General features: G+C 46.2%; 2 protein-coding genes across 3 annotated transcripts in view; one reads left to right on the top strand and one right to left on the bottom strand.

Annotated features, from left to right (window-relative positions):
- The first annotated feature begins 8,874 nt into the window (after positions 1-8,874).
- The window catches only part of LOC120847056, a 40,346-nt gene continuing 26,174 nt past the window's right edge, over positions 8,875-23,046 (top strand). The window contains exons 1-4 of one of the 2 annotated variants that reach the window (XR_006077213.1): positions 8,875-8,945; positions 9,164-9,327; positions 15,968-16,153; positions 17,884-18,001. Coding sequence is in view for 1 of the 2 variants with exons in the window: in XM_042288111.1 (XP_042144045.1) it covers positions 16,064-16,153; positions 17,884-18,001 (208 nt within the window). In the remaining variant the exon portion in view is untranslated. Of the gene's footprint in view, positions 8,946-9,163; positions 9,328-15,830; positions 16,154-17,883; positions 18,002-23,046 lie in introns of those variants that run through there. The other variant, XM_042288111.1, reaches the window with a different exon arrangement.
- On the bottom strand, positions 12,737-14,377 carry LOC115313971. Its single transcript, XM_040218996.3, has one exon. It carries the CDS (start codon positions 14,307-14,309, stop codon positions 12,780-12,782), a length of 1,530 nt encoding a protein of 509 aa, XP_040074930.3. The 5' UTR covers positions 14,310-14,377; the 3' UTR covers positions 12,737-12,779.

Genomic DNA, 23,046 nt, shown 5'->3' on the forward strand with positions numbered 1-23,046 from the left:
TGAAATGAGAAATGAAGCATCCCTTTGTCACATTATGTCAGCTATACCCAGTGATATTTTTTAATCAACTGGTTTCAAGAAAATTGGGGGCCCATGTCATGTTGATGCACTCTTCATGTGTGTCGTGCGACTCGGCGGACATTACATGGGCGAATAACCCTGGCAACATTTTTTTAAGTAATTAAAATCCGTAAATTTACCTTTCTTTATTATTGCTGTTTTAGAGGCAGTCGTTATTAGAGCCTAACACAATCAAAACTATTCACGAAACAGCCAAGGGGCTTCAAGATATTTATTTATCAAATTTCGCACTTTTTTCCTCGATTCAAGAACCACGCGCGGCAGGGGCGGGCAAAGTGGAGGGTGACTTAGCGGTTTTGACATGGCATATCGGTGATGGCATGTTTGTTTGTGTTAGCGAGAACTACTCATACTGGAGTTCTATGCATTATTTAATTTTCTAGTGAAGTTACAAACCTCATAAAGTGCTGTCGCATTCAGCATGAACGAGGTTGCACTCTTTTGACAGCGTGCCTTTGGTGGATGCTCCAGCATCATACTTCCAACGGTTCGACTGAAGGGAATACGTGAGAATAGCATCCTGCGCTCTGTCCAACGCGCTGTTTTTAACCAGGCGACGAAAGGCAGTTTTAGCTATGAATAACCCGAAACTCGTCACCTTTTCGCAAATTGTTTGAGTTGGGCTAGAGTTTATTTATAGCCCCTCTAAAATTGAAAATTTAACATGGGCAATTACACTGTCAATTAAAAAATCTAATTAGACAACGTACTGTGACGTTTATTTTCTCATGTAATGTCGACCGAGCCCCACAAATATTCTGTGAAAACGGCATCGGCCTATCTATCGCGGTTTTAGTGTGTTGATGTTAAAAATCGCACTATATATATATATATATATATATATATATATATATATATATATATATATATATATATATATATATATATATATATATATATATATATATATATATATATATATATATATATATATATATATATATACCCGTTATTATAATTTGAGTACACCGACTGCAAGCACTGAAAGTAGACCTTTAGTATACTTAAGTGCACTTTCTGTAAACTGATTTTGAACTACTTTTTACCGCGGGCACTACGATTCTACTACATGTACTAGTTTTGTACGGACGAGTGTACTTTCAGTCCACCGCCATTTTTACTAGAAATGTACTTTAAGTACACTTAAAGTATACAATCAGTACAAAGACCGCACTGAAAGTATACTTTTAGTATACTTCAGTGCACTTCGAGTGTACTGATTTTGAACGACTTTTCGCTAAGGGTAGCGAGAACAGTGGAAGAAGCAAATAATGGGTTTGCACCTGCAGTCATGCGTGGTTTCAATTGACTTTGCAGAAAAAGAGATAGTGTATTTGCGGTCCGTGGCGGGGCCACGGATTGGTTGAGATGTGGTGACGCAGTGTGTATCTACGCTGAGGCTCTTCGATTAAATCAGTTGAAAGTAAGCGCTCTGTGGTGTTCTTCCTCTGTCTATGTCTTATTTTCACGCACAATACCAACTCGCCCAGCAGTCAGCAATGGTAGGAGAGTTCTGAGGGAGACCATGCGTATTTTGACCTCTGGTAATTGTGTAGGCACACCGTCCTTGGCACACCGTCCTTGGCATTAGACAGTGATATGAAGCGTTTTTTGTGACTCTATAAGGTGTTGTTTTGTGTGTTTTCTAAGAATTGTAAGGGCTGTGCTGGAGCTGGAGTTGCCTGTTATCACATATGTGGCTGGTCAGCCCTTAAGCGAGGTCATCAGGGTGACTGGTTTGTGTGAATCATTTAGATATGTCTGGATCATGAATCATATGGCTTCTGTCTGAGTGTCCGGCTCTCGGTGGCCTAGTGAAGAGAAGGTGTTTCTTTTTTGGTGGTGAGGGTCTCGAGGTATATTTGAACAACGTTCCTTGTTCAAATAAACTACAAACTGTGTTTGAGACTTGTTGTTTTGTTAGTTTTTTTTTTTATCGTTCCGTGTGTCCGTTTTCTATGGAACTTCTACATTTATTAATATATTTACATGAGTAACAATTAGAGAAAAAAAGCATACAGACACAAGTGTACCTATTCATGTGTTATGCATAATATAGTAGGTAAAACTCATACAGAACCAGAAAAAAAAAAAAAAAAACTCCAATACTTGCCTCTCCCCCCCCCCCCCCATAAAATAAAAAAAAAAATAAAAAAATGGCGGCGCCGGTCGCGCGCCGGGGTTATTTTGCGGCGGCAGCGGCGGCGTGCTGGCTCTGGGGATTACGGCGGCGGCGCAGGGCGGCGAGAGCAAAACAGGCGGCGGCGGCGGCGCGGCGCGGTGGCGCACAGCAGAGGCGCACACACTGATCTCTATTAGCATCTTCGATCAACTCGCACCGGAATCGCCCTGAAACCAACACAGTGCACAGCGCTCCTCGGTCGTGCAGCGCGATGTCGGTGCAACATCGAGGACAAACTGCGCCGCGCCGGTGCACCGCGGCGAGCTTCACCTTGCGTCACTTCGCGTTTTGTTCGTTTTTTCTTGCGTAGGTCAGCGCACGGTGCCCGTCTGCTGTCAATTGCTTCTATTCTTTTACTCGCGGATTTGACGGTCTCACAGAAATAAACATCGTGGACGTGATTGTCGATGGGGTCACGAAGCGGGTGACAATTCCACATGTATATGTTGGCCATCATTATTGGTTCAAGGAGACGAAACACCAGATAATAGCCGTACCCTGCTGTCATCGAAACGCTTCGCGCCGCTTTCCACGAAGTTCGTGCTTTTCGGGCGCTCCTTGCCACCGCAGCAATCGCCAGTAATCACGGCGATGGTGAGAAGCTCGTCGTCTCGCCGTCAGAAGACCCGAGGAAATCATCTAGTGCAGCTGCGAGGCGTGTTCGTTTTTGCAAGGTCGCCATCTCGATAGTCTGCGCGTCTGCTACTCCCGCCATCTTCTCGATTCCCGCTCCTGGCCGCAATGCCTGATGGGACTGCCCCCCCCGGCGCACCGCCGATTTTCTTGGTGCCCGTTGGGGCAACGAAAAGCCGCACCGGGAGGGTGCGCTTCGTTGATCGAGGACGTCCGGTGCGCACCGGTGCACTTGATCGAAGATGAAGGGGCGCACCTCAGTGCCCCGGTGCGCACCGGTGCGGATGATCGAGGATGCTATATGTCTAATGCGGTCACAGGCGGCCATCTTTAGGTAGAGTTATATTATCTCTAGCCATCTGTCACAAAATTCAATAGCTACTTTTGCTTTTCAATGGTTATGTTGTTGTCCGTTGCCGTGTTTGTGAGTGGGGTCAGTGGGGTGCGCGAGCGCCGAGGACAGGAGCACGAGCTTAGCCCGCGCGCGCGAGGTTTTGTGGAACACACCGCGGGGCAAGGTTGCGACGGTGTGGATGGTCGGCGCTGAGCAGGTCCGCGGCGTTATGGTTCTTCGAACACCGAGAAGGTATTCGACGGAGAGGGGTGTGAGTGCTTGTGAGTGAGTGCTGTGCGTCACGACAACACCCAAGCCACCATGGCTTCTCGACCCCGACTGGCGGCGCAACGAACCGGACCTCCACCTGCACCTTGGAACGCTGACTCGGCTCTCCCCCTCCAAAACTGTATGACAACCTCGATTGAACTTTTGATATTTTTTTTCTTTCATTCTTTCGAATGTGTGTACGTCCTGTGCGCCTTTCCCTTACTTTAGAATTATTTTATATAAAATACTGTTCGTAACGTCGGCATGCTTTGCTCTCACTTCCTCCCGCCTCTCAGGATGTCTATCGCCAAGGTGTGGTCCTAACACCTGGACAGCGGTCCAAGTCAAATTCCAAATTTGTTTGTTTAAACGGGATCTTTCACATCCGAACCTGTGACAAACTGGCGTCCGCGACAGGACGTGCTGTCCGCTGTGACAATCTATCCTGAGAGGAGGAGGGTGAGCGAGTGAGTTTGCCATGCCGTAGGGAGCGCGTTGTGAGGCTGACGCCGTTGCGGGAGCACACAACCCGGCTTACCGATCGGGAGCAGAGGAGAGGTTCTAGAGTCAGACTATCCAGCAGAGTTTCCGCGCGACTGCAGCCATGGAGCTCCACGAGCTAATAGCCTGCGGAAAGGAACTCGGGCTCAAGGGTTCGTCCCTGAGGGAATGGGTGGACCAAGAGAGAGAGAATACGAGCCGCGAGAGCGCAAGAGCAAGAGAGGAGTGTCGAAGCGGAGCACCGAACCCTAGAGCTGAGGATCAGGCTGCAAGAATTACAGAACGCGTCGCCGATACCTGTTACCAGTAGCTCCGCCGAAAACGGGACCGGGACAACGCTGTGGAAGAGTCCTCAGCGTTGGCTGCCCACCTTCGACGAGAAGAAAGACGACCTTGATGCCTACCTGATGCGCTTCGAGAGACTAGCGAGCGGGCAGATGTGGCCCCGCGAACACTGGGCCACTGCGCTTAGCGTATGCTTGGCAGGGGAGGCACTTGGAGTCTTTTCTAGGCTAACCCCGGAGGATTCTGTCGAATACGATAACGTAAAGAAAGCGCTCCTGCAGAGGTTTCGGTTAACTGCGGACGGCTTCCGAGACAAGTTTAGAAGTGCTAAGCCGGTGAAAGGCGAAACCGGTACACAATATGCGGCGAGGTTGTCTAGCCTGTTTGACCGTTGGGTCGACCTGTCCGGGACGGCGAAGGATTTTGCCGCCTTACGGAATTTGCTACTCACGGATCAGTTCGTTCGGAGCGTTCCGTCAAAAATGTCGCTCTTCTTAAGAGAAACAAAGAGCAAACAGCTAGGCGAAATGGCTGACCTCGCAGACCGATATCTGGAGGCCCAAGAACAGGAGCCGGCCAGGAGAGAGCTAGGAGGCTACACCAGACTCTGCTGCAAGTGAATCTCGACCGACATCGAACGGTCAACAGTACAAGGCCAGTAAACTTCTTAGGAAATGTTTTCTTTGCGGCAGGAGTGGACACCTAGCGGCACAGTGCAAAAGCGGTCAGAAACCGAGCAGCCAAGCTGGGACCTGCCGAAATTGTGGAAAGTTCGGTCACACGTCCAGTCAATGTTGGAACCGGAATGGAGGATCTCAAGTTTCCTGTGTTCAGGCAAGCAGGGAGGAGCCGGACGCAGTATCCGGTCGTGTGAAAGGTGGCTGTGTCGAGCTAAGGGACGGCACCAAGGTGCCAGTGGTAAACGCAGTGTCCGGGACTTCTCGCCTGATGGGGGACATGCCTGTAGCTGCCGGAAAATTACACGGACAAGCTGTCACTGTGTGTGACACAGGCTGCAACACCGTCGTTGTGCGCCGAAGCCTCGTACCAGACGACAAACTGACTGGAACGTCGAGTATCGTGTACTTGGTGGACGGGACTGCAAGGGTCTTGCCTGAGGCCAGGGTGCATGTTGAGACTCCCTTCTACAGTGGGAACGTCGTGGCTCAGTGTATGGAGAACCCTTTATATGACCAGATTTTGGGTAACCTCCCTAACGTGCACGCTCCCAGCGAACCGGAAGCTGGCTGGAATAGAGCGGAGAAAACTGAAATGGGCTTGCCTCACGATGAGAAGCAAGATGTAGAGATTCGTGCCACCGCAGCCATGGAAACAAGGTCCCAGAGACAGGCGGCAAAGAACGCCACCCCGCTGAGAGTGCCCTTAATTGAAGGTGCACCTGCGAAGCCCGAGGAACTTGCGACACTCCAAAAAGAAGACAGCAGTCTAAAGAGGCTCTTTGACCGTGTCGGAAAGATAGCCAACTGCAGAAACTCGGAGGACACAGAAGAGTTTGTCATGTACCGGGGACTGTTGCACCGAGTTTTTCGGACATCAGAGCGGGAATTCTACCAGTTGGTGCTCCCTAGGAACTTACGGGACGGAATGCTTCGTATGGCTCATGACGGCATTTTCGCTGAACACCAAGGGGCAGAGAAAACCGCACTCCGTATCGTCAGCGAGTTTTACTGGCTCGGACTCCAGGCGGACGTCAAACGATTTGTCAGATCCTGTGACAAGCGCCAAGACAACGAGCAGTTATTTCTTGCATCAGCATCGACACATCAGTGGAGGGAAGAGAGTGCGATGGAATCGGCTTGTCTTCAGGCGGAGTGCAATCGCCTGGAAGAGATGATAGCACTTCTGGAAGCTGAGGAGGACCTACAAAAAAGTGCTGATAAGGTATTTGAGGATTTCACAGCACAAAATGAAAGCTCCCAAAGGAGGGAAGCTTTGGAGCCGACAAGTGTCAACGGTTTCAGTCCATTGGTAAAGATTGGTGGCCAGATGAGAGGCGCGGATCCGTCCTTTGGCGATTCAGAACTCTATCCCAGGTCGACTACGGAAGCTGAAGCTTCAGGCCTGACGAACCCAGGGGACACTGAGGTGCACCCCGTGGTTTTAGGTATAGGTGCTAAGAAAAACACAACGAGTGCTAACAGAGGGAAGCATGAATCTATGGGTGAAAAAATTAAGCGCGAGCTTCGTTTGAAATGCAAGTCAAACACTCAAAGAATGTGGCTAAGGCAGCGCAAAGGAAAGGTCATCAGGCGACGAGACCGCTCGCCAGTCAGAGACCGCCATGCAGTAGAAACTTTATCCAAAAGACAGAGCACGTGCTATGCTAACGTGAAAATCTGGATCACCTGGAATGGGAGAGATCATGCGAAGTTTACCTTTAACTCTGAGATCTGGTTGAGAGTCACAGTAAGCTGGGAACACAGAAGGCCAAGGCTTGGAGGTTAGATGAGTAATCAGTGAATTGCATATCTCATCAAAAGATTAAGACTGGGTTCTCTCGTAACCGGTTGTGCTAATTACTCCGAAAATATTTTTTGTTTTTTGCTTTCATAAGTTCGTGAATTTTTGTTATGGTACTACAAAACTGAGTGTTATCGTTGCTTGTCAAACTTTCAGATTGCTGATGTGTTACGCAAAGACATTGGAAAAGCGAATCGAAAGTTTCTCGATAGCTGGGTCACAAAGTGATTTTTGATACATTCGAATCTGTGTGCACCTAAGTGAAGTGTCTTCTGTGTGGTCTAGAATTAGTGTGTACTGAGAAAGCTGCAGAGTGAGTTAGTTCTTTAGCAGAGTTCAAACTGTTTCTTTTTATGTAGACTATGAATATATTTTGAATGGTTGGGGTGAATTACTGTTACTGATTGCATTGTTTCAGGACGTGCTTGAGGAATAGCAGTGGTAAAACGTGAAAAGATAGTGCGCATTGAATTTTGTGATTATTTTTTTTTAAATATTCCTGCGTGAATATTTTTTGAAATAAGGGGTAGTGTCACAGAATTCAATAGCTACTTTTGCTTTTCAATGGTTATGTTGTTGTCCGTTGCCGTGTTTGTGAGTGGGGTGCGCGAGCGCCGAGGACAGGAGCACGAGCTTAGCCCGCGCGCGCGAGGTTTTGTGGAACACACCGCGGGGCAAGGTTGCGACGGTGTGGATGGTCGGCGCTGAGCAGGTCCGCGGCGTTATGGTTCTTCGAACACCGAGAAGGTATTCGACGGAGAGGGGTGTGAGTGCTTGTGAGTGAGTACTGTGCGTCACGACAACACCCAAGCCACCATGGCTTCTCGACCCCGACTGGCGGCGCAACGAACCGGACCTCCACCTGCACCTTGGAACGCTGACTCGGCTCTCCCCCTCCAAAACTGTATGACAACCTCGATTGAACTTTTGATATTTTTTTTCTTTCATTCTTTCGAATGTGTGTACGTCCTGTGCGCCTTTCCCTTACTTTAGAATTATTTTATATAAAATACTGTTCGTAACGTCGGCATGCTTTGCTCTCACTTCCTCCCGCCTCTCAGGATGTCTATCGCCAAGGTGTGGTCCTAACACCTGGACAGCGGTCCAAGTCAAATTCCAAATTTGTTTCTTTAAACGGGATCTTTCACATCCGAACCTGTGACACCATCATAGTAATATGGCGAACAGCGCAATGGCGGCAGGCTGCCATAAAATAGCCGTAGATCTAGTACACTGTACCGTGGGTGACATTTCGTGCTTGATTGAAGTTGTTCGACGAAGCAGATTCTTGAAACCCGGCGTGAACGGTAGCCTCATCTTTGAGGACCCGGAGAAAGTTCTACGAAAGCGCAGCACCGGGGAAAAGCAGCGCAGCTCGCATCAAAAGCAGACTCCGTACCGTCGTCTGCTTTCGATGCTTCTTTCGATGCGACTTTCGATACGTGCTGTGCTGCTTTTCTCCCGGTGCTGCGATTTTGTGAAACTTTTACCAGGTCCTCAAAAACCGGACTACTGTTCACGCCGTGTTTCAAAACATGTTTCGTCAAATAATTTTAATCAAGCACGCAATATCACCCACGCTATTTTGACCAACCCACCTGCCAAAACGCTATCTACCATGGATGGATGATAGCGGCTGCAGCAGCTTACATTGGCTAGAGGTGATATAACTCTACTTAAAGATGGCCGCCAGTGACCGCATTCGCGGAGCGGGCAAACGCGATCCAGAGATCAGTGGGCGCCACTATAATAGAGATCAGTGGTGGGCGCACAGGTCAACGAGCTCGTTGGCACAGGTCTGCTTCCACTGCATTGCCAAGAAAAGTTCTTGTGGCGTGGCGTGACAGATTTCTAGTCAAAACATAAGGAAAGCTTCTTTTAAGATGATATTGACGTGATCTATTCTGTTAATATACCTTTGAGCAAGAATTAAAGCAAAAATTAAATTGTTAAAAAGGCATTTTTGCGCTGTGCTTTGGCTTTAGCGGTTTTTGGGATTCCGACTGCGGGTTTTCAATTTTTGAGTTGGCAACACTGCAGTCAATGTTTCCGTTTCCGGTAGATTTGTTTTTTGGTGTTGGCCGCGCTGTTTAGACTTGGTTTTGGACGCTCACTGGGGTTTCACGCTTTTTGTTCTTTTCTCGCGGCATGACATTCGTTGTCTTCCATCCGATCCAGGTAATTTGCTTGTTCACATTCGCCACGCGGAGACGACCGCCGCGACCTTCGCCACTGTCTCGGTTGTGCCTCTGCACCACGCTGTGCAGTAGAGTGACTGTACTGTGCACGATCATGATCCATGCGGGCTCTTTTTATTTTTATTTTGCACCAAACTTGCTTCGTTTACTGCTATTCCGCTTTAATCTTCTTTCACGTCTATGTTGTCGACTTTTCAGGAGGGGCCCCAATGTGTGTTCGATGCCGCGTGCCAAGCCAGACGGACGGCACTGCCTGAACGGTGTTTCCACAACAAAGCTTGGCACCATGAGGGCGTCGCCGATGTGGATTTGATGGCCCTTGAATCCAGCGGGGCCAGAAATCATGCCCCCCAGTCGCAGAGGTACACACTTCCGCCAATTCGCGGAATGTTTGGTGTTGCTTTCGAGACCTTTTGGCACATCCCCAAAAAGAGAATAAACTTTTTTCAAAGTGTAAAGCCATACGCACTACGTCGTCCACCTCGACCGGAGATGGCTATACGCACTACGCGCAACTCGTATAAAACGAATGGTTACAACTCGTTTCCGATTGAACCCAGGGGTCCTGGGTTCAATCCCCAGGGCCCCTGCCCGTTTCGATCTGGATGAGCATCGTATCGGCGTGCGGTCGTGTATTACTGCTGCGTGGTGCACGTTAAAGACCCCAGGCCAGCGGTTGTACTTCACTGGCTAAATTGCTCATCTACAGTGAGTGACTCGTCGCAACTTTGAAATGGCTGACCCAACTACACGCTGTATAAATGTACACAACCCCCATTTATTTTTTCCAAAGGGGTGGTGTAGCATAGTGATTTTTTATTTATTTATTTATTTATTTCATAATACTATCAGTCCCCCAGTGGGGACTATGATAGGAGTGAGTACAAAAAACAGTAGACAATGTAATACACATGCAGAACACAATGACAAAAAATGAAGGACTATACGACACCTAATACTCATATCAAAAGCAGAAGGTACAGCAAAAATGATAACAGGAGGTCTATTAGTTACATGGGAGACACTTTGTAAAATCAAAAACCGTTTTGGATATAACAACGCTTTCAGGAAGTGTATTCCATTCCCTTATTGTCCGAGAGAAATACGAATTCTTGAAACATTCTTTGTTGAATCTGTACTCTTCGATTGTCCTAGTATGCTTATTACGTGTGATTCTAGATAGATGGGGTTTGATGAATTGATATTTATCAATCTGCAGTGTGCCATCTAAAATCATAAAAAGCATTTTTAAACGCTTATTTTTTCTCCTCTCTTCTAATAAGGAAATGCTTGCCTTAGAATAGAGCTCAGTTGGTGAATCCAGTCTTCTGTACTTCGAAAAAATGAAACGCAGTGCCATTCTTTGAACTTTTTCTAATTTCAATATTAAACCTTTTGTGTGAGGATCCCAAACTTCACTAGCATACTCGAATCTAGGTCTTATTAGCATTTTATAAGCTAGCAATTTAGTTTCAGTGGTTGCCAATTTTAATGATCTTCTTAGTGACCAGAGTTTAGCTGTGGCTTTTTTTACTATATTACTGACATGTTTGTTCCAACTTAAATCACTGGTTATTGTTACTCCTAAATACTTAAATTCATCTACCCTAGACAAAGGTTCACTCTTCAAGTAGTAGTTATACACAGAAGGAACTCTCCTATGCGTTATTGACATGCAAACTGTTTTGTCAGTATTTAAAGACATTTGCCAGATCTCGCACCATTTGCTAATTTTCTGCAAACAGTCGTTTAGTTCAACATGGTCAGAATCACCGTTTATGTAAGTATACAATATACAATCATCAGCAAAAAGTCGTGCCTTTACTGTAATATCGCGAAGAACGTCATTAATAAAAACCAAAAATAACAGGGGCCCAAGTACAGAACCTTGGGGGACTCCCGAGTCGACCCCGCAAGGCATGGAAGCGTGACCATCAATGCTCACAAATTGCCTTCTACAAAACAAAAACATTTCTATCCATCGCAGAACTTTCGTGTTTTTTAGTAAATGCTTGAGCTTTAAAAGTAATTTATTATGGTTTACCTTATCGAATGCTTTTTGAAAGTCTAAAAAAATTACATCAATCTGACCTCTTCTGTCAAGGGCAGAAGAAAAATCGTGAATTAATTGTGTTAATTGAGTTGTGGTAGACAGGCCTTTTCGAAAGCCATGCTGTTTTTCATCAAGAACAGAGTAGGTATCTAAAAACATCCTTATATGCTTTGAAACAACATGCTCAAGTATTTTACAACAAGTAGATATTAATGATATGGGTCTATAATTCGTGACCTTACAGGCATTTCCAGTCTTAAGAATAGGTATTATTTTGGCCAGCTTCCAGTCATTGGGAACGGACCCATCTGAAAGCGATTTATTAAAAATGATCGTGAGATATTTTGAACACCGTTCGCTATAACGCCTTAAAAATTGATTATGAATGTCATCCGGTCCGGCGGCTTTCTTTGGATCGATAAGAAGTAGCTGTGAAAAAATTCCTTCCTCTGAGACCTCCACGTCTTCGATTGGGGGCACATTCTCAAACAAACAAAATGTTGGTAAAATGTTATTACCAGCGGAAAAAACACTGACAAAATATTGGTTAAAGCAATTCGCAATTTCAGTTTTGTCCTCAATCACTTCTTCTTCTACTATCACTTTGGTAATTACTTTCTTACTTGGTTTTAATTGTCGCCAAAACTTCTGTGGTGAATATCTCAAAAAGTTTTGCATTTTTACATTAAAGAAAATCGTTTTCGAAGTTTTTATTTTTGCTTTCAGCTCTTTGCTCAGTGACTGTATTTTTGCCTGCTGGAACCCGTCGTGTTTTTTGCATGCTCTTGCTCTACACCTTGACAATCGTCGTTTGTGGTGGATTATGTCCCTTGTAATCCAAGGACTGTTCAAGTTTTCTTTTCTTATTTCCACTGGGACAAACTTACGAGTGCATTCAAGTATCATTTCCTTAAAATTGAGCCATAGGTCATTCACTTCTATCAACGGGTTGCCAGCTAGGTGCTCGAAGTTATCATAGTTCAGGCTAAGTTGATCAATAACTGACTCGTCATTGGCTTTTTGAAAGTTTTTATACGAAGTAATTTCAATTCTCCTGAGCATAGGCTTTAAGGACAACGTAAAATCTACAGTGCTGTGGTCCGAAACTCCCGGGCTAATCTTGCAATCATACGCGTGGTTTATAAGGTTCTCATTTATAAATATTAAATCCAAAAGAGCTTCTGATTTCCCTTGTATTCTAGTATGTCCCTTAACAATTTGAGTTAAATTATGTGAGAAAACTATATCTAAAAGTTCCTCAGCACATGATACTTCGTGGTTCCCAGATCCTAACGTTACCCAGTCAATTCCACCGAGATTGAAATCTCCCATTAAAACAACCTTCTTGGAACTTACTTTCAGTTTAAAAAGGAACTCACTTAAATCTCGCAAATATCCACGTGGCATTTGCGGGGGTCGATACAGTACTCCCACAATTAACTCACTTTTTTCCATTTTGATGCTACACCATACATTTTCTATGCCTGGAGCTCCCTCGATTTCTGAAGAATTTAAACAAGATTTGATTACTAGAGCAACACCCCCTCCTCTACTTTCTCTGTCCTTTCGATAGAGCACGTAACCGGGAGGTATTATGATATCATCTGTCACAGACGAGTCTAACCAGGTTTCAGTGATAGCTACTACATCGGGGTCATGCTCTATTAAAATATGTTCTAGCTCGAGGGTTTTATTTATGATACTTCTTGCATTAAGGTTAATAAATAGGACACTGTTTGCCTGTGGGAAATCAGATGCCTGTCAATTATCATGCTCGGGTGAAGGTACTTCTCTGGCTGAGTAAAGTTCAACTCTCTGGTTTGTATCTACTTCCCATGCGTAAGTCACTCCATTAATCTTCAATTTATCATACGCTAAGTATACCTTCTCTCCCCTTTGCCTGTTTTCTTTCGCACTGTCCCACAGTTTTTTCCTTATCATTCTAACATTTTTCGAAAAGTCCTCGTTAATAAATATGCGCGTTCCTTTTAATTTTTTAGCATTTCTGAGAATATTTTGCCTTTCATTGTAGTTTCCAAAGCGCAAGATTACTGGTCTCGGTTTACCCCTAGCCACCCTTCCGAGACGGTGAATTCTTTCGAGAGATTTAACTTCAACACCCATTTTTGTTTTAAAGAAGCCTTCCACCACTTTTTCCACCAAATGTTGCTCCGTTTCTGCGTCCTCTACTCCGTAGATTACCAAGTTATTTCTCCTACATCTATTTTCCAAGTCATCGATCTTTGACTCGAGCTTTACTACGGTCGCTTCTAAGTGCACTAGTTTTCCTTGTGTGTCATTTAGCTCCCTACTGAGATCCTTTATCTTGGAAGTAGACGCTTCAATAGCCTCTAATCGTTTTTCAAAGCTTTTCTGACCCTGTACCAATGTTGATATGTTAGCCGCCATCTCTTTCTGACTTTCCAGTATTTCCCGCATTGTATCTCTATCTGGGCCAGGATTTTCTTCAACATCTCCTCCCCTTAAAAGCACGAGTGCTCTCCAGCGACAATCAACAATGGCAACAAGGAGCAGTTTCACGAGCCTTGGGCAAGGCAACAGCAATAAACAACGGTCATCTGAGCGGTACGAATAATCATCAAATTCTCCACATACCTGCGTACAAGGGAAAAACCATTTATGCGACATGTCAGGCTTGCTGTCGCCTTGCCCACTGATCGCTGATCCGTGCAGCTGTGCCTTTATAGCCCCGAAGGCCGACGTTGAAGTGCCTCCCAGGATTTTCATTTGCCGATCAAACACGTGACTGTAGTCCTTGTCATTGTGCACTCGGTGACGAGGTGATGCTGTAATCTGGGTGACGAGCACTTTAGTTGCCGCGTAGTCCTGTAGGCTGATGGTCCCCAGTTGATTGTGTCCGCGCGTGTCCTCCGTTGGTGATGAACTGTGGTGCGACAGCAGTAGCAGCAGCAAAAACTGCGTACAAGGGAAAAACCATTTATGCGACATGTCAGGCTTGCTGTCGCCTTGCCCACTGATCGCTGATCCGTGCAGCTGTGCCTTTATAGCCCCGAAGGCCGACGTTGAAGTGCCTCCCAGGATTTTCATTTGCCGATCAAACACGTGACTGTAGTCCTTGTCATTGTGCACTCGGTGACGAGGTGATGCTGTAATCTGGGTGACGAGCACTTTAGTTGCCGCGTAGTCCTGTAGGCTGATGGTCCCCAGTTGATTGTGTCCGCGCGTGTCCTCCGTTGGTGATGAACTGTGGTGCGACAGCAGTAGCAGCAGCAAAAACTGCGTACAAGGGAAAAACCATTTATGCGACATGTCAGGCTTGCTGTCGCCTTGCCCACTGATCGCTGATCCGTGCAGCTGTGCCTTTATAGCCCCGAAGGCCGACGTTGAAGTGCCTCCCAGGATTTTCATTTGCCGATCAAACACGTGACTGTAGTCCTTGTCATTGTGCACTCGGTGACGAGGTGATGCGGTAATCTGGGTGACGAGCACTTTAGTTGCCGCGTAGTCCTGTAGGCTGATGGTCCCCAGTTGATTGTGTCCGCGCGTGTCCTCCGTTGGTGATGAACTGTGGTGCGACAGCAGTAGCAGCAGCAAAAACTGCGTACAAGGGAAAAAACATTTACGCGACATGTCAGGCTTGCTGTCGCCTTGCCCACTGGTGTCCGCTTCATACGCAGCGGGCCTCGGTTCAGTCGCCACTGTGGTCATACTTTTTTTTTCTTTCTAGAACATTTTTTTGTCCAGCATTTTGGTGATATTTGACATTTCTTTTTTTACAATTAACACTGAAAAAAAAAAAAAAAAAAAAAAAAAAAAAAAACTTGTTGATGAAATTTTGCAGAACTAAATGGTATGGGACTCTCTTTCCGGAGGTGCAACCAGGGACAGTGGGGCTTGGGTTGCCAGCTGGATGCAGCAAAGCGGTGTGTACGGGTTAAGTTTTGTAACTAGTGGTCGCACACTGTCGCGGCGAAGCGGCATGAACGCTGGCGGTGGGATGGGTTAATGCGCTCACCAGTGATACACGCGCTGTCCGAAAAGGGTGACCCAAAGGGCATGAGCTCTCCGCGTAGTGCGTATAGCCATTTCCGGTCGAGGCGCACGACATAGTGCGTATCGCTTTACTCCTTTTCAAAACTCTGAGCCGTCAAAAAAGAAGTCCAATATTTCCGCTCTAAGGGCTCATTCGCACTGGAAGCGGATCCGCGTTCGCAAAGCGGTTGCGAACGCGGTTGTATAAGGATTCAGTACAATTGCACGCGCACACGATGACATCAAATGCGCGTGCAATTGCACTGGATCTTTATACAACCGCTTTCGCAACCGCTTCGCGAACGCGGATCCGCTTCCAGTGTGAATGGGGGGTAATGGCGGCGATTGAAGGACAAGATAGCCTAACTTCAAGCACCCTCAACTTTAGTGAATCGAAGGCGACGTAACAAGGACGGACTTGGTAGAGAAAATTCCCAGTCTCCTGCTCTTCCAGAGACGTCCGCTTGTCTTGCTGTGGAGGAGCTTCATAATGTCGTCCTTACCGCTTTGGCACAAGACAGGGCGTGTAGACAGACTTTTCAAATGGGTCGCTTTGCCAAGGTGTTTAGATCATGTGCTGTCCGTTGTTAATTTTGAAGATTGTAAGCTTTTGATGATTGATGAGATCGGAAATGCTTAAGAAGCTCATCATTATTAAAGAGAAGTACAATGCTAAAAAGTTGTCTTTTTTTTTTTTTTTTACGAAATTGGGGGGTGAAAGATAAGCCATATTGGGCAAAAAGGTGAACTTTCGGGAGCTGAAATTACATCGCCGTGGCTGAATTGAGCCGACAGACTTTGCGTCATTGCTTGAGGTAATCATTGTGAGTGTTTGTGCCACCACCGTCCAAGTTTGTATATGTACCAGGCTGTCTACAAGAAGTCCGCGAGGCCTGCCAGGGTGATTGGGGAAGTGATGTTTGGTCTGCACTCAGTGTTGCTGGCGCTGAAGACGGGCAGGCGGGAGCCGCTCTCTCTGCACATCCGGGGCAGCAAGTTAAAGTTCCGGAGCGTCATTGCCCTGGACAGAGATGCTGGGTCTCGCTGAGCAGCGGGAATTGGCACCCAAGCGGTCTTCCCTCACCAATCTTGACTACCTCACCACGAACAGAAGCCATCAGGTGAGTCGGAGGACTCGCTGCATCGGGCAGTGGGTGCTTCTGGGTTCGTCTGGAGTGGAGCCGTCGAGTGAGGTACACTTAGGGCAGGGGGGGCCAGATGGACGTATGTAATAGACCACAGAAAAAGGACTATTTGATGTGAAGAGTAAAAGTAAAACGTGGCTGTTTTTTTTTTTTATGTCTTTTGTCTCAGTTAGTGGCCACAGCGAATTCCATTCATGAAGCGATTGCTCGTTATGTCTTATTGCACATCCCCATTCGTGAAACAAGCGCCTTGCTCGGCGTACATATGGTGTGTGGTGCAATGCTGCCTGAACGCAAGTCGTCTTCAATAACTCTTTCCTCTACTCTGACGAGGGGCGTATGTTTACCAGGGAGCTGCATTCAGACACGCGATCAGCTACACGCGACTTTCGAGCCACAGTTTGGCCATTCCTGGCTGAGACCTTGGGTTCCAAAAGTAAACTGCATTTCTAGGAACCCCCCAGAGTACAGTCAAGGGTCCCCCAGCTCGTAAAAGTTCCCTCGGCCGTCCCCGCCCCCAACTGAAGTGTTCTCTAGTTTAAGCACTATTTTAGAAGATTGGAGGCAATAGCTGAATCATAACTATAAGCCAAGCACTCCCAAGTGTTACCATTGTCGTTTGCAAAATCTGTAGGCTCTTTCGCCGCTTCATTGCATTCACGCATAGACGAGGAAGGGTTCCTTTACTACGTAGAGGTCGCCGCCGATCGTATTTCATTAGTTCTGTCGCCAGTCAGTGGTGCCACCTGGGCACTCCTCAGTATACACCGACACGCTGTTCACAAAGAAGCCCGCGTTTGCCTACACCAGGTGTGGGCACTGCGCATGCGCAGAAACCAAATTCACGTGAAGTGAAGCGTCTGCGCACACGCAGTACCGTCGACAATGCCACCGCAGCTGCGTGACGTCAGGGCCGCGTGCTGGTCTATAGAAGCATTTGAGAACATCCTTCTCCATCACTGACAGGATGAGAACTTGGGAAGGCCAGCGCAAGCTTCCCACCTTTGGCAGTGCTTCCGCACCTGTTGAGCCACGAGCGTGCACGTGCAGCTGAAGCATGACTAAAGGCAGCGAGCGCGTGCCTGAGGTCGGGTGTCCAACGAATTGTGTTCCAAATCTCACCCAAGTCGATTCGAGTTACTCCGGTGGGTCGTGTCACGTGACAGCACAGACTAAAAGGCGCTGGACGTAGGTAGGTATTAGAATGCCAAGGTCCAAAACCCTTACCCCGGAGTAAGATGGAGTGAATTTTGAAACACGGCCACGGAGACGCCGTTCTCGTCTTCTCGGTTGGCGCAAACGAGCAGTCTCTATTTTTTGTTTGTTTTACAATCTCAAGGCTGTTATCAATACTAATAGTGGGCTGTTAAGAGCATGTTTTAGGTACTAACCTAAGCGGTACAACTCGGTGCCTACAATTGCATTCTTAAATTTTTAGAAAGGACCAATGTCATATTTGCACCAAATGTCGGTTCGCACATCCATCCCAGCGCTGAGACGGAGCCGATTCACTGCTGCATCATCGCCAAATTTGTGCTGCATTGTGTGTGTGAACGGGACAAGACTGGGTCTTTAGTTCAAAGTCAGTGCTATGTCTGTACTGCCGAGTTGGCGTACGTGTAAACAGGCCTTAAAAGTATCGTGTAGTGTACATCTTTGCGAGTTTAGGGGTGTCGACGACGGCTTGCCTCTTGATGTGGCTGCAGGACCCGACGAACTTGGGCGCCATGCTGAGGTCCTCCTACTACGCTTGGGGGTTCAGAGGGTCCTCCCACTACGCTTCGGGGTACAGAAGGTCTTCACGACAAAGACGACGACGGACAGGTGGGCTCACTTCCTTGCCACCCTTTGCTTGACGGGTGCTAGGAGGCCTTGTAGCATTTGTATTTGTTGTCGGGGCTGGGTGCCATCTGAAACATTTGCAGGGGTGGTCCAGCTGCGCCAATTGCGCCATTTTGATAAATTCTCCTTTACCTGCGCCTTGCTGCGCCTAAAGACACAAATTGCGCCAAAAAGGGCTAGTCGGTCCGTGAACGAATCCTTTTTTGGAAGAATGGCGTTTTCGGCTGGCAACCCGGGGGAGTTTTGTTTTCTAGGCTAGGTGGTGCTAGAGCACTATAGACCTATATAGTGCTCTAGGTGGTGCAAGCAGGTGCAAGCTGCCGCCCGATATAAAGGGTAGAGCCGTTACCATAGCCATCACAATCCAATTCAGGTTTCCGGCCCAGTGGCATTATTGCGCATTATTGTTTTGTTGCGACCGTTTTGATATGCGGCGTTGTGGCTGTTCATTTCTGCATCGCCACTACTAAGTCCTCTTAAAGAGGAGCCAACGTGAGTAGTTTTTTTTTTCTGCATGCGCGTTTTAAGTTACAGACCCCATAGTAGAAATTTGCTCGGACGCTCGTTCACCGGCAGACCAGCGGCATCAATACCGAACGTGGTACTCTTTTCGATCGCGTGGTCGTAGCTTGATTTCCTTGTTGCGAATTGTTGCGTGTTCCTTTTCATGTCAAATGCCGTAAACGATTGGTCACCCCTTGGTTGTCATACTGTCGCACTGCGTGCGAACTCAGAATGGAGCTTACAAACATGTTTAATAAATCGCTATAGTTTCGGACTTTCGGCAGCCGTAATATATATATAATAATAAAGACATGGCACAGAACTGCTCTATGTTCATGCTGCTCCAAAATGTTTAGTTTTCCTGATACCAAGGTGCTCCAAAACGAGCTTTTCCCTGCTCCAAAAGGGGAGTTTATGTGATACGAATTGCTCCAAAATTGGGTTTTTCTTGCTCCAAAAATTGCTCCAAAACCTAAAATGGCTGGACCACCACTGCATTTGCAAGGATTGATGAATGGACTTCTTCCAAAACCAAAGTGCCCCATCGCGGCGAAATACCACGCGGTGCACTCTGGGAACTAGTTGGCCACTCAGTTTCGGTTTCGACTGAGCAGCTCCATCTCGTGCTATTGCGCCGCGACCGAACGCGATGCTTGCGTTTTCGATTATCTGACTTTTCACGAACATACAATACACTCATTCTCGAGCGATACAAAACGAAGACCGGGGCACTTTCCTTGGTTCCCAAAGCACCGGATATTGTGTGTGCGTATGCAAACGTACTAAGACGTGGCTTAGTCACCTCACCTTTGTGTTCAATTTCAATAATCCCCTCTAGTACCAGTGAGCTACAACTGAAATTTGGTCACCTGGTTCCTTACACATATTTTGTTTGCCAAACGTCTTCTTGTTACTTCATTGGGCGAAAAGCGAACTGCATCCTCCCAGGAGTATCAAAGTTGAGCCCAGCGTTGACGCATGAACTTTTAAGGAAACGCAATAAATTCGACCTCACTACTGCACCAAAGTTATATGATGTCTTCCTCGTGTCATCATATATCTCCCACTCAAATTTTATGCTGATAGAAGATTAATTTTCACAAACGCTGAGATTGGCTAGCTACGACGAAGGCCCTAACAAGCGTCGCCTACTCCTCGCTAAGCCTTTTTGGACGAGCTTTTACTGACGCCCAGGATCTGTGCCTGAACGGTGTGTCTGAAATTATCTTGGTATACTCAGACAGGAAGAAAGCAAGCACATAACAAATATTATGGCCATTAGCAACCGTCAAATGCACTTTGAATAATTTCGTTCGTTTGGCGCACCGCAAAGGGGTTCATGCCCGTGCGGCGTAGTTCTGGTGAACGGTGCGACATTTTTTACACAAGTGCTCGACTTTTGCTTTCTTGAAACGGTTTGTATGTGCGAATATGCCTATACGATTGCAGGATAACGTTATGCGCATACGCAATGTTGAATAGACACAAAAAGAGATCCTTAAAAAGGTCAACGAAATTCAGGTAAAACAAGACACTTCGGAAATCAATATACAGAAGCTGCAAAACAGGCTGGACACGATTGAGGAAAAATTACAAATGGTCGATGAAACTAGTGGCAGGCTTGGTCAAATTGAAACCAGGCTTACCGGTCACGATCACGAAATTACTTCTTTTTACAAACAAATCGACGATCTTGAAAATCGATCCCGGAGAAATAATTTGATAATTAGAGGTATTAGTGAAGCAACACCCGAAACGGAAGAAGTCCTTGTGAGAAGCGTAACTCATGAGGTATTTGATGGTATACTGAAAGTTAAGGTTGATTCCATTGAAAGAATTCACAGACTTGGGAGGCACATACCCGGTAGAATTCGGCCTGTTATTGTGAAATTAACTGACTTTCGGGATAAAATGAAAATTCTTAACAATTGCTCCAAACTAAAGGGTACCCAAATCAGCATTAACGAGGATTTCTCAAAAAGAGTCGTGGAGATACGCAAGCACCTGTGGAACTCTACTGCAGATGAAAGAAAGGAAGGCGCAAAGGCTAGATTGGTTTTTGATAAGGTCAAAATAAACAACGTTCTCTATGCCTGGGACGAGGTTAGAAACGAAAGATATCGGTGCTCATCATATCCGAGTACGCAGGATAAGGATCAATGAAGTCACAACAAAGCACGCTTTAAACTAATTAACATAAATGCCCGAAGTATTGTAAATAAAGTTGACCTAATTGAAAGCATTGTTCTTGAGCACGAACCCGACGCTATGGTGATTACAGAAACGTGGCTACATTGCAATATTTTAGACAGTGAAATTACACCACCAAATTATACCATAATTAGAAAAGATAGGGAAGCACGTGGCGGAGGCGTAGCAATTTTGATCAAAAGCGATATTGTATTTACTGTACTGGATGAGGTTAAAGATATCGAAGCTCTATGGGTCCAGATTAGAATGAATGACCGGGTTATAGTCCTAGGCGGTGTATACAGACCTCCCAATTCCTCAGTTGAATTTTTAGTGAAGTTGCGACAGTATGTGGACTCTGTAATATGTCATAATAAAAACATCTTGTTAGTAGGCGACTTTAACTTACCAGGCATTGACTGGAGTACGCTTTCGGTGGGAACAACAGACGGAGCCAGCTGCGAGCAACTACTGGAAATTGCATTTTGTTATAATTTATCTCAAGTTGTCACAGAACACACAAGAACGACTTCTGCTGCATCATCATTACTTGACTTAATCTTTGTTTCCACAAACCTAACACCCCTTCTTTCGGAATGTGAACTTTTTGAAGGCATCTCAGATCACAAAATGACATGCATGACGCTAAACTTCAGCCCTTGCAGGCTTGGTCGCCCTCCGCATAAAAAGGTTCTTAATTTTGAGGCAGCAGATGACGTTAGCATTTTAGATTATCTTGAGAAATCGCTTCACGACTTCCAGTCACTCCACCAGTTAGATGCTGCTACCGAAGTTTTGTGGAATTTTTTTGCTGATGTGACAGCACACTGTATTAGTTTATTTGTGCCTACGCGTATCAAAATAATAAGAACTAAGAACCCCTGGATCACTAGAGAAATTATTCATGTAAAAATAAAAATAAAGCGATGTCGGAAAGCTAATGCAATTAAACCAAATGACTCTAGGAAAATGACACTGCAAAGCTTGAGTCACCATCTGAAGAGGCTTGTTAAAGATTCCAAGCATAAATTTTACAATGTCACTCTTAAGAAATTTATTATAGAAACTTGGAGAACATAATAGCGCTTCACGACAGGGACGAAGGGTAGGAACGAGACAACACAATGCGCTAACTTCAACTGGTTTAATCGTCAGAAAATCAAAGGTATAAATACTCTGCATCATCGCGCCATTCAACCAATCCCAAGCCACGCCACTGATCGCAAGAACTGTATCTCTTTGTCTGCCAAATCGATCGACGCCACGCTGACACATCGATCCCCGTAGTTTCTTATCAGGTCCGCCTCTATAATTTCCCTTACCGTCTTATCTCTATGTTTTCTAATGACAGTGCACAAATTAAATTCAGGTTTGCAGCCACAGTCATGGCCTTGCATGGACAAATGACCGTCACGCTGTCCGCTCACTTTTAGGTTGTGCTCGCGCAATCTGTCATTTAGACATCTTCCCGTCTGTCCAACATACTTTTTACCGGACGTCAGCGGGATCTCATAAACGACGCCATCTGCGCAATCTACAAATGGGCTGCGATGCTTTTTCACGCAGCCAACCGGTGGTTTGCGGTAAGGGTCCGTCATTTTGCACAACTTGGCAAGTTTTTCGGGTGCAGAAAAAACCACCCGAGCGTTTAGGCGGTTTGCTATCCTTTTGAGATTGTGTGCCGTTTTGTGCATGTAAGGCACAACCGCCACTCTTTGTTTCTTTTGGGCCACATCCTGGTCTGGACTCGCTACTACTCGTAGCTTCTTTAAAACCTTTTCTGCAACCGACACCAGGAGCGTTCCCGGGAAACCGGCAGCCACCAAGCGTTCTGACTGCTCCTTCAGACCTGAAGGCATCGCATGATGACACGACCTTCTGATGGCGTTCACAAAGCACAAATTTACAATTCCTCTCTTGACAAGTTTTGAATGGGATGAATTGAAAGGCAACAGGGGCTTATTTGCTCTTGGTTGGTATTTCCAACACACATGTTGCTCCGAAAGTGTGAGCCTGATATCTAAAAACTGTATGACGTTGTCCACAGGTACCTCGTGCGTAAGCTTGAGAGGATCTAGGACGGTACTAAAAACTGTTAAAAGGCTGTTCACCACCGAGGGAAAGTGAGAAACGTCATGGGGAAGAAAAACTAAATAATCGTCGACGAATCTAAAAACCTTACTACGTACCATTAAAGTCATTCAGGCGTTCCGAGAGAACTCTGTCATGATGGGCTAAAAATATATCGCTTAAAACTGGAGCTAAACACGAGCCAATACACACCCCTCGCTTCTGAATATACACTCCGCTGTTCCACTCAACAAAGGTCGAGT

Source organism: Ixodes scapularis, unplaced genomic scaffold (genome assembly GCF_016920785.2).
Source record: "Ixodes scapularis isolate PalLabHiFi unplaced genomic scaffold, ASM1692078v2 ptg001158l_1___fragment_3__unscaffolded, whole genome shotgun sequence".
Classification (NCBI taxonomy): Eukaryota; Metazoa; Arthropoda; class Arachnida; order Ixodida; family Ixodidae; genus Ixodes; species Ixodes scapularis.